The sequence below is a fragment of the Nerophis ophidion genome, linkage group LG08 (genome assembly GCF_033978795.1).
Source record: "Nerophis ophidion isolate RoL-2023_Sa linkage group LG08, RoL_Noph_v1.0, whole genome shotgun sequence".
NCBI classification, from domain to species: Eukaryota; Metazoa; Chordata; class Actinopteri; order Syngnathiformes; family Syngnathidae; genus Nerophis; species Nerophis ophidion.
This window is the reverse complement of record NC_084618.1, coordinates 9,402,965-9,418,402: the sequence shown is the minus strand read 5'-3', so window position 1 is coordinate 9,418,402 and position 15,438 is coordinate 9,402,965. Positions and strand designations below refer to the sequence as shown.

General features: G+C 43.7%; 1 protein-coding gene across 1 annotated transcript in view; it reads right to left on the bottom strand.

Moving 5' to 3' along the window:
• Positions 1-1,750: 1,750 nt before the first annotated feature.
• wnk4a (WNK lysine deficient protein kinase 4a) overlaps positions 1,751-15,438 on the bottom strand; it is an 86,904-nt gene continuing 73,216 nt past the window's right edge. The window contains 6 exon segments of the mRNA XM_061907639.1: positions 1,751-2,492; positions 2,558-2,652; positions 5,156-5,370; positions 7,648-8,080; positions 10,315-10,387; positions 12,978-13,624. Coding sequence (XP_061763623.1) covers positions 2,561-2,652; positions 5,156-5,370; positions 7,648-8,080; positions 10,315-10,387; positions 12,978-13,624 — 1,460 coding nt within the window. The 3' untranslated portion in view covers positions 1,751-2,492; positions 2,558-2,560.

Below are 15,438 nucleotides of genomic sequence, written 5' to 3'. Positions count from 1 at the left end.
AAAAATATTTGAATTTATTTTTGGTATGAAAATATAATGTTTTTGGATACAATATTATTTTAGGGTTAAAATAATTTCCTATATATTTTATATAAACCCTACTATTTATTAACTCTAAAATATACATTTGTAACAAAAACTCAAATTTTAACCTTAAAATATATTTGTAACCAAAACAAAAATATTTGGAATGTTTTTTATTTATTATTTGACAAAAAAAGAAAAAAAAAAAAGATTTGCTACAAATATATTTGGAATTTTTTTTGGGTATGGAAAAATAATGTTTTGGGTACAAATTTATTATAGGATTAAAATGTTTTTCTATATATTTTATACAAACCCTACTATATATTAACTCTAAAATATATATTTGTAACAAAAACAATAGTTTCAACCTAAAATATATTTGTAACCCAAACAAAAATATTTGGAATTTTTTTTATTAGTTGACCAAAAAAAAAAGAAAAAGATTTGCACCAAATTTGTTCAGATTTTTTTTTTTTTTTTTTGGATATTAAAAAAAAATGGGGTACACATTATTTTTAGTGTTAAAATTATTTTCTATATATTTTAAATAAACCCTACAACATATTAACTCTAAAATATATATTTGTAACAAAAACAGAATTTTTATCCTTAAAATATATTTGTAACCAAAACAAAAATATTTGGAATGTTTTTTATTTATTATTTGACAAAAAAAGAAAAAAAAAAGATTTGCAACAAATATATTTGGAATTTTTCGGGGATATGAAAAAAAATGTTTTGGGTACAATTTAATTTTAGGGTTCAAATGTTTTTCTATATATTTTATACAAACCCTACTATATATTAACTCAAAAATGTATATTCGTAACAAAAATAAAAATTTTAACCCTAAAATATATTTGTAACCAAAACAAATATATTTGGAATGTTTTTAATTTAAGATTTGACAAAAAAAAAAAAAAAAAGAGTTGCAACAATTATATTTACAATTTTTTTTTTGCTGTAAAAAAAATTGGGGTACAGATTAATTTCAGGGTTAAAATGATTGTCAATATATTTTATATAAACCCTACTATATTTTAATTCTAAAATATATATTTGTAACAAAAACAAAATGTTTAACCTTAAAATACATTTGTAACCAAAACAAAAATATTTGGATTTTTTAAATGTATTTATTATTTGACAAAAAAAAATTAAAATATTTGCAACAAATATATTTGGAATTTTTTTGAAATACTTTTAAGTAAAAATTTATTTTAGGATTAAAATGTTTTTCTATATATTTTATGTAAACCCTACTATATATTAACTCTAAAATATATATTTGTAACAAAAACAAAATTTTTAACCTTAAAATATATTTGTAACCAAAACAAAAAATATTTGGAATTTCTCTTTTATATTTGAACAAAAAAAAAGAATATATATATATATATATATATATATATATATATATATATATATATATATATATATATATATATATATAGTATATATATGCAACAAATATATTTTGAATTTTTTGTTGCTATAAAAAAAATGGGGGGGGGGGTACAAATTTATTTTAGGGTTAAAATGTTTTTCTATTAATTTTGTATGAACCCTACTATATATTAACTCAAAAAAAAAAAAAGAAAAAAAAATATATATATATGTAACAAAACAACATTTTTAACCATAAAACATGTTTGCAACAAAAACAACTTTTTTTTGTAAAAAAAAAGATTTGTCACAAAAATATATAGATTTTTTTTTACCCCCCCCCCCAAAAAAAATATTTATAAAATAAAAACATTTTGTTGTTGTTATTGTCTGTAAAAGTGTGTTGAGTGTTAAGTTGCATAAAGAGTGTTATCCGACAGAATGTATCCTGAAGTACCAAAAGAGATGAAGGAGGAGACGCTGAGCTGCTGTAAACGATCCAAAAAAGCCGGCGACTACTTTATAAACAAGAACAAAAAATAACTCCACTACTTTATAAACATGAATAATGATTATTATCCGACTCATTATTGCTCTTCAGTTATCATTTTTCTCACATTTCCCTTCATTTCTAGGAGAATATTGCACAAACTGTCGTCTTTTATACAAGCCAGCAGCCTTTTTGTGGCTGGAAGAACCATGTGACCACTTCCAGCCAATCAGAGAGCACACAGTCATTATCATCCTTAATATCAGCATAATTCAAACACAGCCAAAGGGAATAAAAGTTCTTCTGTGGATTGCCAACTTTTAAAGAATTGTTCTTCTTCAGCCGCGAAATAAAGGCAGAGGACGGCTGATATCAGCAAATATCAACAATCGTCGTATCGACGCGGCGTGACGTCGTCTCACCGATTGGGAGGAAAAGGAATTGAACCTCGTTAGAAAGTTTTTCTCTTCTGGATTCTGCCTCAAATATTTGAATTTATTTTTTTGTAGTCCTCCTCCAGCCTTGCGGCGAAGGATTGAAGTTAGCTTGGCTTCAGGTGAGGTAGTCCAGGTGTGCCGAGGCGGTCTTACTGAGGACGGGAGAAGACGGGTCAGCCGGGAGACAAAAAGCAGGAGCGGACGAGCCGACGCTCACCAGTCAATTCTTGTCCGGGGCGAACGTCACGCCTTTGATGGCTTTTTCCTGCGAGCCGCTGCTGCTTTCGCCAAGAGAGTTTCTTCTGATGATTCCTGGAGGAAACACCTCTCATGTTAGCATGCTAGCAGTCCTCCAGTTCCAAAACACATCAATCTCTGGTCTATCCCTGCAAAATTAGCTACATAAGCTAGCATACGTACATGCTAACGCTAGCAGTACGTACCAAAATATACGGATTTGATATGTAAACCTGTAAAGATAGCTTTAAAAAAGCTAGTGTGCTAACTGTAGCATGCTATTAGCATTGGTCAAGTACCAAAATATACTGATTTGAGGTGTGAATCTGTAAAAATAGCTTAAAAAAGCTAGTGTGCTAACTTTAGCATGCTATTAGCATTAGCCAAGTACCAAAATTATATGGCTTTGAGTTGTATATTTGTAAACAATAGCTTTAAAAAAGCTGGTGTGCTAACTTTAGCGTGCTGTTAGCATTGATCAAGTACCAAAATATATGTATTTGAGGTGTAAATCTGTAAAAATAGCTTAAAAAAGCTAGTGTGCTAACGTTAGCATGCTATTAGCATTGGCCAAGTACCAAAATTATATGGCTTTGAGTTGTATATTTGTAAACAATAGCTTTAAAAAAGCGGGTGTGCTAACTTTAGCGTGCTGTTAGCATTGATCAAGTACCAAAATATACTGATTTGAGGTGTAAACCTGTAAAAAAAATAGCTTAAAAAAACAGTTGTGCTAACTTTAGCATGCTACTAGCATTGGTCAAGTACCAAAATATATGTATTTGAGGTGTAAATCTGTAAAAATAGCTTAAAAAAGCTAGTGTGCTAACGTTAGCATGCTATTAGCATTGGCCAAGTACCAAAATTATATGGCTTTGAGTTGTATATTTGTAAACAATAGCTTTAAAAAAGCTGGTGTGCTAACTTTAGCGTGCTGTTAGCATTGATCAAGTACCAAAATATACTGATTTGAGGTGTAAACCTGTTAAAAAAATAGCTTAAAAAAGCTGTTGTGCTAACTTTAGCATGCTACTAGCATTGGTCAAGTACCAAAATATATGTATTTGAGGTGTAAATCTGTAAAAATAGCTTAAAAAAGCTAGTGTGCTAACGTTAGCATGCTATTAGCATTGGCCAAGTACCAAAATTATATGGCTTTGAGTTGTATATTTGTAAACAATAGCTTTAAAAAAGCTGGTGTGCTAACTTTAGCGTGCTGTTAGCATTGATCAAGTACCAAAATATACTGATTTGAGGTGTAAACCTGTAAAAAAAATTGCTTAAAAAAGCTGTTGTGCTAACTTTAGCATGCTACTAACATTGGTCAAGTACCAAAATATATGTATTTGAGGTGTAAATCTGTAAAAATAGCTTAAAAAAATCTATTGTGCTAACTTGAGCATGCTATTAGCATTGGTCAAATACCAGTGTCCTCCTCAGTGGCCCCACCCCCCCAGTGTGGCCCCTCTCAGTGGTGCACCCCCAGTAAAGTCCCTCCCAGCGGCTCCTCCCAGGGGCTTTCACCCCAGTGGTGCCCCATCCCAGTGGCACCACCCACCCAGTTAGCGCACCCAGGGGTCCCCCCAGTGTTCACCCCAAGTGGCTTTCCCCCAGCGGTCCCCCTTTCAAGTATATTCCCCCAGTGCCTCCCCCCAACGGTTCACCCCTATTGGCTTCACCCCAGTGGCCCCCTTCCCAGATAAATACCCCACCGCCCACTCCCAGTGGCTTCACCCCAGTGGCCCCACTTCCAAAACCCCAGCGCCTCCCCCCAGTGGTACCCCCCAGTGGTTTCCCCCCCAGTGGTCCCCCTTCCCAGTATTTTCCACCAGTGCCTCCACCCAACGGTTTACCCCTATTGGCTTCACTCCATTGGCTTCACCCCAGTGGTCCCCCTTCCCAGATAAATACCCCACCGCCCACTCCCAGTGGCTTCACCGCAGTGGCCCCACCTCCAAAACCCCAGCGCCTCCCCCCAGTGGTCTCCCCCAGGGGTTCCCCCCCAGTGGTCCCCCTTCCCAGTATTTTCCACCAGTGCCTCCACCCAACGGTTCACCCCTATTGGCTTCACTCCAGTGGCTTCACCCCAGTGGCCCCCCTTCCCAGATAAATACCCCACCGCCCACTCCCAGTGGCTTCACCCCAGTGGCCCCACTTCCAAAACCCCAGCGCCTCCCCCCAGTGGTCCCCCCAGTGGTTTCCCCCCAGTGGTCCCCCTTCCCAGTGGTTTCCACCAGTGCCTCCACCCAATGGTTTACCCCTATTGGCTTCACTCCAGTGGCTTCACCCCAGTGGTCCCCCTTCCCAGATAATTACCCCAGTGGCTTCACCCCAGTGGTACCCCCTTCCCAGAATAATCCCCCGGTGCCCCCCGCCCCCAGTGGCTTCACCCCAATGGCCCCACTTCCCAGATTATACCCCCAGCGCCTCCCCCCAGTGGCTTTCCCCCAGTGGTCCCCCTTCCCAGAATATCCCCCCAGTGGCCCCTCCCAGTCACCCCCCCCCATCCCCCAGTGGCACCTCCCAGTCACCCCCCCACCCCTCAGTGGCCCCTCCCAGTGTCGGCGGTGGCCCCCACCTTGCAGCGGCGTGAGGTCAGAGCGCTGCAGGCTGTTCCTGCGTGACGGGGGGGCGGGGCCCACGCCGCCCCCCTTGGACAGACGGCGCTGGCGGCTGGACAAGATGGCGGCGGGGGAGACGATGCCCGGCGGGGGCACCTTGCCCATCTTCTGATACAGGTCCTCCATCTCCCGCTTCTGGCACGCCTGCAGGGCCTGGACCTCCGATTGGTGCCTGCGGGGACCACAGGACACCCCGGGTGAGGGAGGGGCTTCACCACGCGTCTTAAAGTAAAGCTCCGCCCACTCAGCGTCAGTCGTTTGCTTTCTCGTTAGCAAGCGAGCTAACCTAGCGTGAGGCTGCTGTTGTATTGTAACGTAGAGTTAGCATGTGGCTAAGCTAATGTTGCTAACTGTCCCACTCATTCATGTGACTGAGTTGTGTGCGATACATGGCATCTACTGTCCTGATCCCACTCCCATACTGGATAGCGGTAAAAAAAAACAACATTGGATGATATCAGCTTGCATGTAAAATTTCCGATACAAGCAGTTGTATTTATTAGTGGGGTCCCGATACGTTATTGATATCAGTAAAAGAGCAAGTATCAGATGATATCAGCTTGCATGGAAAATGTCCGATACAAGCAGTCATATTTAGTATTGGTGTCTCGACACATTATTGATATCAGAGATATCAGCAAAAGATTAAGTATCAGATGATATCAGCTTCATGTAAAATGTCCGATACAAGCGGTTGTATTTATTAGTGGTGTGCTGACAAATTATTGATATCAGAGATATCAGCAAAGAATCAAAAATCAAAAAGCATGTACAAAGTCTGATACAAGCTCCTCCGATACAAGCAGTCGTATTTATTAGCGGTCTCCCGATACATTATTGATATCAGCAAAAGATGATATATTAGATGAAATCAGTTTGCATGTAAAATGTCCGATACAACCAGTCATATTTATTAATGGGGTCCCAATACATTATTGATATCAGCAAAATATTAAGTATCGGATGATATCAGCTAGCATGTAAAATGTCCGATTCAAGCATTCATATTTATTAGTGTGGTCCCGATACATTATTGATATTGGAAATCAGTCTGATATCAGCAAAGAATCACAAACCGGATGATATCAGCTTGCATGTAAAATGTCAGATACAATCAGTCATATTTATTAGTGATGTCCTGATACATTATTGATATCAGCAATTAGTCTGATATCAACAAAACATAAAATATTGGATGATATCAGCTTGCAAGTAAAATGTCCGATACAAGCAGTCATATTTATTAGTGTGGTCCCAATACATTATTGATATTGGAAATCAGTCTGATATCAGCAAAGAATCACAAACCGGATGATATCAGCTTCTATGTAAAATGTCAGATACAATCAGTCATATTTATTAGTGATGTCCTGATACATTATTGATATCAGCAATTAGTCTGATATCAACAAAACATCAAATATTGGATGATATCAGCTTGCATGTGAAATGTCCGATACAAACAGTTGTATTTATTAGTGTGGTCCCGATATATTATTGATATCAGTAAAAGAGCAAGTATCAGATGATATCAGCTTGCATGTAAAATGTCCGATACAAGCAGTCGTATTCAGTAGTGGTGTCTCGATACATTATTGATATCATTAAAAGAGCAAATATCAGATGATATTAGCTTGCATGTAAAATGTCCGATACAATCAGTCACATTTATCAGTGGTGTCCTGATACATTATTGATATCAGCAATTAGTCTGCTATCAACAAAATACCAAATATTGGATGATATCAGCTTGCATGTGAAATGTCCGATACAAACAGTTGTATTTAATAGTGGGGTCTCGATACATTATTGATATCAGTAAAAGAGCAAATATCAGATGATATCAGCTTGCATGTAAAATGGCCGATACAATCAGTCATATTTATTAGTGGTGTCCTGATACATTATTGATATCAGCAATTAGTCTGATATCAACAACATATCAAATATTGGATGGTATCAGCTTGCATGTGAAATGTCCGATACAAGCAGTTGTATTTATTAGTGGGGTCCCGATACATTATTGATAACAGCAACTAGTCTGATAACAGCAAAATATCAAATATTGGATGATATCAGCTCGCATGTGAAATGTCCGATACAAACAGCTGTATTTAATAGTGGGGTCCCGATACATTATTGATATCAGTAAAAGAGCACGTATCAGATGATATCAGCTTGCATGTGAAATGTCCGATACAAGCAGTCGTATTCAGTAGTGGTGTCTCGACACGTTGTTGATATGGGAGATCAGTCCAAATTGATATCAGCGATCGGTCTGACATCACCAAAAGTGTAGCTGGCAGCTACACAACAGCTAAGCACACACACACACACACACACACACACACACACACACACACACACACACACACACACACACACACACACACACACACACACACACATTAGTCTCCAGTAAGAAGCGTGTCCGCATCAAAGGACTCACTTGTCTCGGAGCTCCTGCAGCTCCTCCATCATGTGGTGGTCGTCCTCGCTGTCGGTGTCCTCGCTGCTCAGGTAGGTGGCGCTGCAGCTCATCATCCACAGGTGGTGCAGGGTGTGGTTGGGCTGAGGACTGCCGGCCGCTCCGTCCCACAGCCCGCCGTCCGCCGTCAGACTGAGGCTGTGCGCTCGCCTCCTTTGGCCACGCCTCCTGGCTCTCGGACGCTCCTCCACCGCCTTCTCGTCCTCGTCCTCGTCCTCGTCCTCGTCCTCGCCTTCGTCCTTGTCCAGGTCCTGCAGCAGGTCTCTGCGGGGGTGCGGCTGAGGACGGATCTCGCTGACGGCGTTTCCGTGTGAGTCCGGCGAGGCCGAGGCCAGGAAGTCGGTGCTTGGCGTGACCTGGAAGCGTCCGACTGTCACCGTGGCGACCGGCCGTCCTGGGGAGGACAGCATCAAAATATTATCCCAAAGGCTAGCATGCTAATGTTAGCATTGGTCACAGTGAGTGGGGGTCCTCCCACAGGGGTCACAGTGAGTGGGGTCCTCCCACAGTGGTCACAGTGAGCGGGGCCCACAGTGGTCACAGTGAGTGGGGGTCCTCCTAAAGTGGTCACAGTGAGTGGGGTCCTCCCACAGGGGCCACAGTGAGTGGGGTCCTCTAAAAAGGATCACAGTGAGTGGGGGTCCTCTAACAAGGGTCACAGTGAGTGGGGGTACTCCCACAGGGGCCACAGTGAGTGGGGGTCCTCTAACAAGGGTCACAGTGAGTGGTGGTCCTCTAACAAGGGTCACAGTGAGTGGGGGTCCTCCCACAGTGGTCACAGTGAGTGGGGGTCCTCTAACAAGGGTCACAGTGAGTGGGGTCCTCCCACAGGGGCCACAGTGAGTGGGGGTCATCTAACAAGGGTCACAGTGAATGGGGGTCCTCCCACAGTGGTCACAGTGAGTGGGGGTCCTCTAACAAGGGTCACAGTGAGTGGGGGTCCTCTAACAAGGGTCACAGTGAGTGGGGGTCCTCTAACAAGGGTCACAGTGAGCGGGGCTCACAGTGGTCACAGTGAGTGGGGGTCCTCTAAAAAGGATCACAGTGAGTGGGGGTCCTCCCACAGGGGCCACAGTGAGGGGGGGTCCTCTAAAAAGGATCACAGTGAGTGGGGGTCCTCCCACAGGGGCCACAGTGAGTGGGGGTCCTCTAACAAGGGTCACAGTGAGCGGGGCCCACAGTGGTCACAGTGAGTGGGGTTCCTCCTACAGTGGTCACAGTGAGTGGGGTCCTCTAAAAAGGATCACAGTGAGTGGGGGTCCTCCCACAGGGGCCACAGTGAGGGGGGGTCCTCTAAAAAGGATCACAGTGAGTGGGGGTCCTCCCACAGGGGCCACAGTGAGTGGGGGTCCTCTAAAAAGGATCACAGTGAGTGGGGGTCCTCCCACAGGGGCCACAGTGAGTGGGGGTCCTCTAAAAAGGATCACAGTGAGTGGGGGTCCTCCCACAGGGGTCACAGTGAGTGGGGGTCCTCTAACAAGGGTCACAGTGAGCGGGGCCCACAGTGGTCACAGTGAGTGGGGGTCCTCTAAAAAGGATCACAGTGAGTGGGGGTCCTCCCACAGGGGCCACAGTGAGTGGGGGTCCTCTAAAAAGGATCCACAGGAGTCACAGTGAGTGGGAGTCCTCTAATAAGGGTCACAGTGAGCGGGGCCCACAGTGGTCACAGTGAGCGGGGGTCCTCCCACAGTGGTCACAGTGAGCGGGGGTCCTCTAACAAGGGTCACAGTGAGTGGGGGTCCTCTAAAAAGGATCACAGTGAGTGGGGGTCCTCCCACAGGGGTCACAGTGAGTGGGGTGCTCCCACAGGAGTCACAGCGAGTGGGGGTCCTCCTACAGTGGTCACAGTAAGTGGGGGTCCTCCCACAGGGGCCACAGTGAGTGGTCCTCTAAAAAGGGTCACAGTGAGTGGGGTGCTCCCACAGGAGTCACAGCAAGTGGGGGTCCTCCTACAGTGGTCACAGTGAGTGGGGGTCCTCCCACAGGGGCCACAGTGAGTGGGGGTACTCTAAAAAGGGTCACAGTGAATGGGGTCCTCCCACAGGAGTCACAGTGAGTGGGAGTCCTCTAATAAGAGTGAGTGGGGGTCCTCTAACAAGGGTCACAGTGAGTGGGGTCATCCCACAGTGGTCACAGTGAGTGGGGTCCTCCCACAGGGGTCACAGTGAGTGGGGGTCCTCTAACAAGGGTCACAGTGAGTGGGGGTCCTCTAAAAAGGGTCACAGTGAGTGGGGTCCTCCCACAGGGGTCACAGTGAGTGGGTGTCCTCCCACAGGGGTCACAGTGAGTGGGGGTCCTTTAACAAGGGTCACAGTGAGTGGGGGTCCTCTAACAAGGGTCACAGTGAGTGGTGGTCCTCTAAAAAGGGTCACAGTGAGTGGGGGTCCTCCCACAGGGGCCACAGTGAGTGGGGGTCCTCTAACAAAAGGCTCTCTGTTCCCAGTCTGTAAACACACACACAGGTGTGGGAGGGGCGGCCAATTACGAGCCTCCCCGCACGCCCATTGGCCGCCGCCGCTCCGATGACGTGGACGCCACTTTGGCACGGAACATTAGCGCCGCAGCGCAGGTTATGCAATGTCCCCCGGGGGCGGAGCTAAACATGTGTAAACAAATGCAGTTTCTTACCAGCAGGCCGCGACTCTTGTGGCGATCTCGCTTCTGCCAGAGCGCCATGCTTGGGACTGCTGATGGGCGACAGCTGCGCACAAACAACAGGAAGTCAGAGCAAGTATTTCAAAGTAAAAGCTGGAGGACATGTGGGGAACATGTGGTCTGCCTGGCCTGGGCGGGGGTTTGCAGGGCAGATGCTAACTTTACTCTTACGTCCCCCTCCAAAGCCCGGTTTCCTGACTTCTTGCTCCAATTCCAGATTTTTTTCCTTAATCAGTTCCAGCTGCAACAACACTCCCGACCTCTATAAGTAGCGTTGTTCACTCGCAGGCTAGGAAGCTAACAAGTTAATAAACACTGCAAATAACTTACAAAATGTCACTGATTTGAGTACAAAAACACATGTTTAGCACAGATTCATTCTTTCATTGTTTGAAAACATTAGACCCAGCTGCAATAAGACTCCATGTCTCTTTGATATTTACCCAATATTGTTCATTCGCGCCGAATGATTGAAAAGGACTTCAAACATGTCACTGCATTAAATACAAAAACATTTGTAGTCTTAGCCTCGGATTATAGATCAATATTTGCAATAAATGTGACTGTTTTGATGCATCAATTAGTCCCAGCTGCAACAACACTCCCGACCTCTATAAGTAGCGTTATTTACTCGCAGGCTGGGAAGCTGACAAGTTAATAAACACTGCAAATTACTTACAAAATGTCACTGATTTGAGTACAAAAACACATATTTAGCACAGAGTCATTATTTCATTATTTAAACACATGAGATCCAGCTGCAACAACACTCCCGACCTCTATAAGTAGCGTTATTTACTCGCAGTCTGAGAAGCTGACAAGTTAATAAACACTGCAAATTACTTACAAAATGTCACTGGTTTGAGTACAAAAACACAAGTTTAGCACAGAGTCATTATTTCATTGTTTAAACACATGAGATCCAGCTGCAATGACACTTTTTGATATTTACCCAATATTGTTCATTCGCGCCGAATGACTGAAAAGGACTTCAAACGTGTCACTGCATTAAATACTAAAACATTTGTAGTCTTAGCCTCTGGTTGTAGATCAACATTTGCAATAAATGTGACTGTTTTAATGCATCAATTAGTCCCAGCTGCAACAACACTCCCATGCTCTTTAATGAGCGTTGTTCACTCACAACCAAGGAAGCAAACAAATTAATAAACACTGCATATTACTTAAAAAAAAAACAACTACTGGTTTGAGTACAAAAACACATGTTTAGCACAGAGTCATTATTTCATTGTTTAAACACATTAGATCCAGCTGCAATAAGACTCCATGTCTATTTGATATTCACCCAATATTTGTAATTCACGCCGAATGACTGAAAAGGACTTCAAATGTGTGACTGCATTAAATACAAAAACATTTGTAGTCTTAGCCTCTGGTTGTAGATCAACATTTGCAATAAATGTGACTGTTTTAATGCATCAATTAGTCCCAGCTGCAACAACACTCCCACGCTCTTTAATGAGCGTTGTTCACTCGCTGCCAAGGAAGCTAACACGTTAATAAACACTGCAAATTACTTATAAAATGTCACTGGTTTGAGTACAAAAACACATGTTTAGCACAAAGTCATTATTTCATTGTTTAAACACATGAGATCCAGCTGCAATAACACTTTTTGATATTTACCCAATATTGTTCATTTGCGCCGAATGACGGAAAAGGACTTCAAACATGTCACTGCATTAAATACAAAAACAGTTGTAGTCTTAGCCTCTAATTGAAGATCAACATTTGCAATAAATGTGACTGTTTTAATGCATCAATTACTTCCAGCTGCAATAACACCATCCGTCTCCATTTATTTAGAATTGGTCGCTGCCGACAAAGTAAGCTAACGAGCTAATAAGCACTGAAAATTACTTAAAACATGTCAAAGCTTTAAATATAAAAACAACACATGCAATAAACGTGACTGTTTTAATTCCTCAATCAGTTCCAGCTGCAATAACACCATCTGTCTCCCTTTAGTTAGAATTGGTTGCTAGCGACAAAGTATGCTAAAGAGCTAATGTACACTGAAACGTACACAAAAATGTCAAAGCGTTAAATATAAAAACAACACTAGCAATAAAAGGGACCGTTTTGATTACTCAATTAGTTCCATCTGCAATAACACTACCCGTCTCCCTTTAATTCTAATTGGTTGCTAGCAACAAAGTAAGCTAAAGAGCTAATAAACACTGAAAATTACTTAAAAATGTCACTACTTTGAATATAAAAACAACATATGCAATAAAAGGGACTGTTTTAGTTCCACAATCTGTTCCAGCTGCAACAACACTCCCTGTTAGAAAAATATATTAATTTAATGTTGGAGCCAAAGCTGTGATTGGTCCGCTTCTACGTCTTTACTTCCTGTGTGGGTGTGACTCTTTCAGAGGGTTTAAAGACCACTTTGGCAAACGCCTTCTACTCTGATTCCAGATCACTATTAGCAACGCAAGTGACCCTTTCAACGCATTGATTAGTTCCAGCCGCAACATCACTCCACTTTTTTCTTCCCCCCGCCCCCTATAAGCATTGTTCACTCGCATGCTAACAAATAGTCGACTAGTGTCGCAGTTTTTAAAAAGTTACAATTAGCATTAGCATTAGCATGGTCGCGGAAGACTCACCGTACTTTCCGGGCTGTCGGTGGGCGAGGGCGAAAGATCCGACGAGGACGTTAAACTGGACACCCGGGATGGGACCAGGACCTGGTCTGGGAAAGGTCCGAGGCGATCCTGAAGCAGTTTGGAGGGGGTGGAGGTCTGCAGAGGCGTGGAGGTCCAGCCCGGCGAGAGTCCGTCCATCGGGGGCGTGTTCTCCACGTTCTGGGCCGCGGGGTAAGGCACTTCCTGCGGGGGGGTCTGGTAGTACGGGTAGTATTCCGTTTGGAAGCCCGCGTAGGAGGGCACCCCCTGGGCGGGCACGCCGGAGGGCGGGATGAAAGAGTGCGCCATGCTCATCGCCATGGAGATGACGTTGGCCAGGGAAAAGAGGGGTTGGCTGGCCGGGGGCCACATGCCGGGGGGCCCGGGCACAGGTGGGCTCTCGCTGCCGCCGCGGGGGTCAGCGAGGAGCTTGGGTGAGCCCTGGGCCAGCTCGGGAGCCGACGGTATGGCGGGGCTGCTGGCCACTCGGGTCAGGGGGGCGTGGAGGCCCGCTAGTCTCGGGGAACCCGGGTACTGGAAGGGGAAGTGGGTGTTGGCGATGAAGGGTAGGTGGTAGTGCGGGTGGTGCGGCAGGAGGGGTGCAGGGTGCTGGTACACCAGAGGAGACCCTGGAAGAGACACAGTCCATGAGGACAAGATGGACTAAAAAGGAGTGAAGAACCTGACAAGGATTTAGGAGAAGCTTCCCTGAAGACACGCAGTCTTCCTTCCGACATCACATTCATCTCCCCTGCAGGATTAATGGCTCTCCTCGCCAAACACAGACATTTTGTTCCCGGCTGTACTTCTGTACTTGGACTTGAGGAAGCCCAGACGGGACCTGGCCGCGCTTCTGGGACTGATTTAGAGATGACGGTGGGGGGCTGGGGGGGCTGGGGGGATGGGGGGGGGGGGGGGGGGGGCTGGGGGGGATCTTGAAAATCAAGAATGGCTCCAAAGTTGTGAGCGGTGAGGCAAGAAGACCTCTACTCAACAATGAGACCACATATCAACAATGAGACCACATATCAACAATGAGACCACATATCAACAATGAGACCACATATCAACAATGAGACCACATGTCAACAATGAGACCACATATCAACAATGAGACCACATATCAACAATGAGACCACATGTCAACAATGGGAACACATGTCAACAATGAGACCACATATCAACAATGAGACCACATGTCAACAATGAGACCACATGTCAACAATGAGACCACATGTCAACAATGAGACCACATGTCAACAATGAGACCACATATCAACAATGAGACCACATGTCACCAATGAGACCACATATCAACAATGAGACCACATGTCATCAATGAGACCACATGTCAACAATGAGACCACATATCAACAATGAGACCACATGTCAACAATGAGACCACATGTCAACAATGAGACCACATATCAACAATGAGACCACATGTCAATAATGAGACCACATGTCAACAATGAGACCACATGTCAACAATGAGACCACATATCAACAATGAGACCACATGTCAACAATGAGACCACATGTCAACAATGAGACCACATGTCAACAATGAGACCACATATCAACAATGAGACCACATGTCAACAATGAGACCACATGTCAACAATGAGACCACATGTCAACAATGAGACCACATATCAACAATGAGACCACATGTCAACAATGAGACCACATATCAACAATGAGACCACATATCAACAATGAGACCACATGTCAACAATGAGACCACATGTCAACAATGAGACCACATGTCAACAATGAGACCACATATCAACAATGAGACCACATGTCAACAATGAGACCACATGTCAACAATGAGACCACATGTCAACAATGAGACCACATATCAACAATGAGACCACATGTCAACAATGAGACCACATATCAACAATGAGACCACATATCAACAATGAGACCACATATCAACAATGAGACCACATGTCAACAATGAGACCACATATCAACAATGAGACCACATGTCAACAATGAGACCACATGTCAACAATGAGACCACATGTCAACAATGAGACCACATATCAACAATGAGACCACATGTCAACAATGAGACCACATGTCAACAATGAGACCACATGTCAACAATGAGACCACATGTCAACAATGAGACCACATATCAACAATGAGACCACATGTGTACAATGAGACCACATGTCAACAATGAGACCACATGTCAACAATGAGACCACATGTCAACAATGAGACCACATATCAACAATGAGACCACATGTCAACAATGGGACCACATGTCAACAATGAGACCACATGTCAACAATGAGACCACATATCAACAATGAGACCACATGTCAACAATGAGACCACACCTCAACAATGAGACCACATGTCAACAATGAGACCACATGTCAACAATGAGACCACATATCAACAATGAGACCACATATCAACAATG